At 45.5% G+C, this 1,685-nt stretch overlaps 1 protein-coding gene across 1 annotated transcript; it reads right to left on the bottom strand.

Annotated features, from left to right (window-relative positions):
- Positions 1 to 295: 295 nt before the first annotated feature.
- LOC124097324 (olfactory receptor 1N2) lies at positions 296 to 1,291 on the bottom strand. The gene has a single exon (XM_046451762.1). It carries the CDS (start codon positions 1,247 to 1,249, stop codon positions 296 to 298), a length of 954 nt encoding a protein of 317 aa, XP_046307718.1. The 5' UTR covers positions 1,250 to 1,291.
- Between the last annotated feature and the right edge of the window lie 394 nt (positions 1,292 to 1,685).

Raw genomic sequence — 1,685 nt, forward strand, 5'->3', positions numbered from 1 at the left:
AAGGTCAATAAATGTTTGCATTCTCATCCTGCCTTACCGGGGTAGAATTCCCTGGCTCCAGACCCCAATATCATATGACTTATGGATAATGTGCTGGTTTTAGAGGTGAGGAGTGGGGACTGGTGTTCTGTTCTTAGCAGTGGTTTTTCTGCTAAGAGTAGGAGGGAGGTTGAGGGAGAACATCTGATTTTCACAGCCTATAGGAGGGAAATGCCCTTTGGGTTCTATCTCTAACTCAAAATCACTGAAGTGGTTGAGGGCAAGAGTTGATCTGGGCATTAGGCTTAGACCTCAGTCATGGTAAGAAGAACGTTTTCCCACTGCCAAAAAGTTTGCCCAAAGCCTCCTTCATGTCTCTGTTCCTCAAACTGTAGATGAATGGGTTCAGCATGGGGATAATCACCATATAGAGGACAGCAGCCCTACTTTCCCTCTCTGAGGAGTGAGTTGATGGGGGAAGTAAGTACACACCCATAAGAGATCCATAGAAGAGCAGAACCACCGTGAGATGAGAACCACAGGTGGAGAAGGCCTTCCAACGCCCTCCGGGAGAAGAGATGCCGAACACAGCCCAGGAAATTCGGACATAGGAGAAGACGATGAGCATGAGAGGAACAGTGAGGAACAGCAAACCCATGGAGATGATCACCAGCTCGTTAATGCGGGTGTCAGAGCAGGCAAGCTTCAGCAGAGCACTGGGATCGCAGTAGAAGTGGGGGATGGCGGTCTGGGCACAGAAAGCCACACGGGTCAGCAACAGTGTGTGCATCAGAGCAGGACAGTTGGTCAGCACCCAGCACATACCCAGCATTAGTGCACAGAGTTGAGGACTCATAGCTGTGCTATAATGGAGTGGCTGGCAGATGGCTATGTAGCGGTCATACGCCATCACGGCCAGGAGGCAGTTGTCAAGGCCACCAAACATAAGGAGGAAATATAGCTGTGCAAGGCACCCAGAATAGGAGATGGTCTGACTCTGCATATGAATGTTGGCCAGCATTTTGGGGATTGAGGCAGAAGTGAAACAGGCATCAGTTAACGATAGATTGGCCAGAAAGAAGTACATGGGAGTATGGAGACGTGGGTCAGAACTGATGGCCAGGATGATGAGCAGGTTCCCCACCACAGTGACCAGGTACATGCCCAGGAAGAGGCCAAATAGAAGAGGCTGTTCTTCTATCCGCTCAGAGAGTCCTAAAAGGAGGAAGTCTGAAACAGCAGTTTGGTTCACTAGGCTTGGTTTTCCCATCCCTTGTAGTCCTTGTTATCTGTGCAGATAAAACCTTTCCATGTGACAATATTTAATTATCAGTATATTTAACAATTAAATGTTTAAAATATACTAATAATTAAATATTTAATTATATGTGTATGTATTCTGTAAATTGTCAGTTTCCAGGATTATAGATTTTATATGTATATTTGTATGGCCAGAACTATACCATAAAATAAAGGAGAGTAAATGGTCCTTGCCAATGAGAATCTCTGGATCTCATTAAAGATGTAAGAAAATACCCACAAGACATTCAGAGAACATTTAAGATACTATCCAATTATGCATTTTCAGGTAAATGGATGGAGTTGGAGAATGTCATGCTAAGCAAAGTAAGCCGATCCCCCCCAAACCAAAGGCCAAATGTTCTCTCTGATAAGTGGATGCTGATCCATAATGGGGGGTGGGCATG

Source organism: Marmota monax, unplaced genomic scaffold (assembly GCF_021218885.2).
Source record: "Marmota monax isolate L192 unplaced genomic scaffold, Marmota_monax_Labrador192_F-V1.1 WCK01_AAM20220418_F8-fsc00020, whole genome shotgun sequence".
In the NCBI taxonomy this organism is placed as follows: domain Eukaryota; kingdom Metazoa; phylum Chordata; class Mammalia; order Rodentia; family Sciuridae; genus Marmota; species Marmota monax.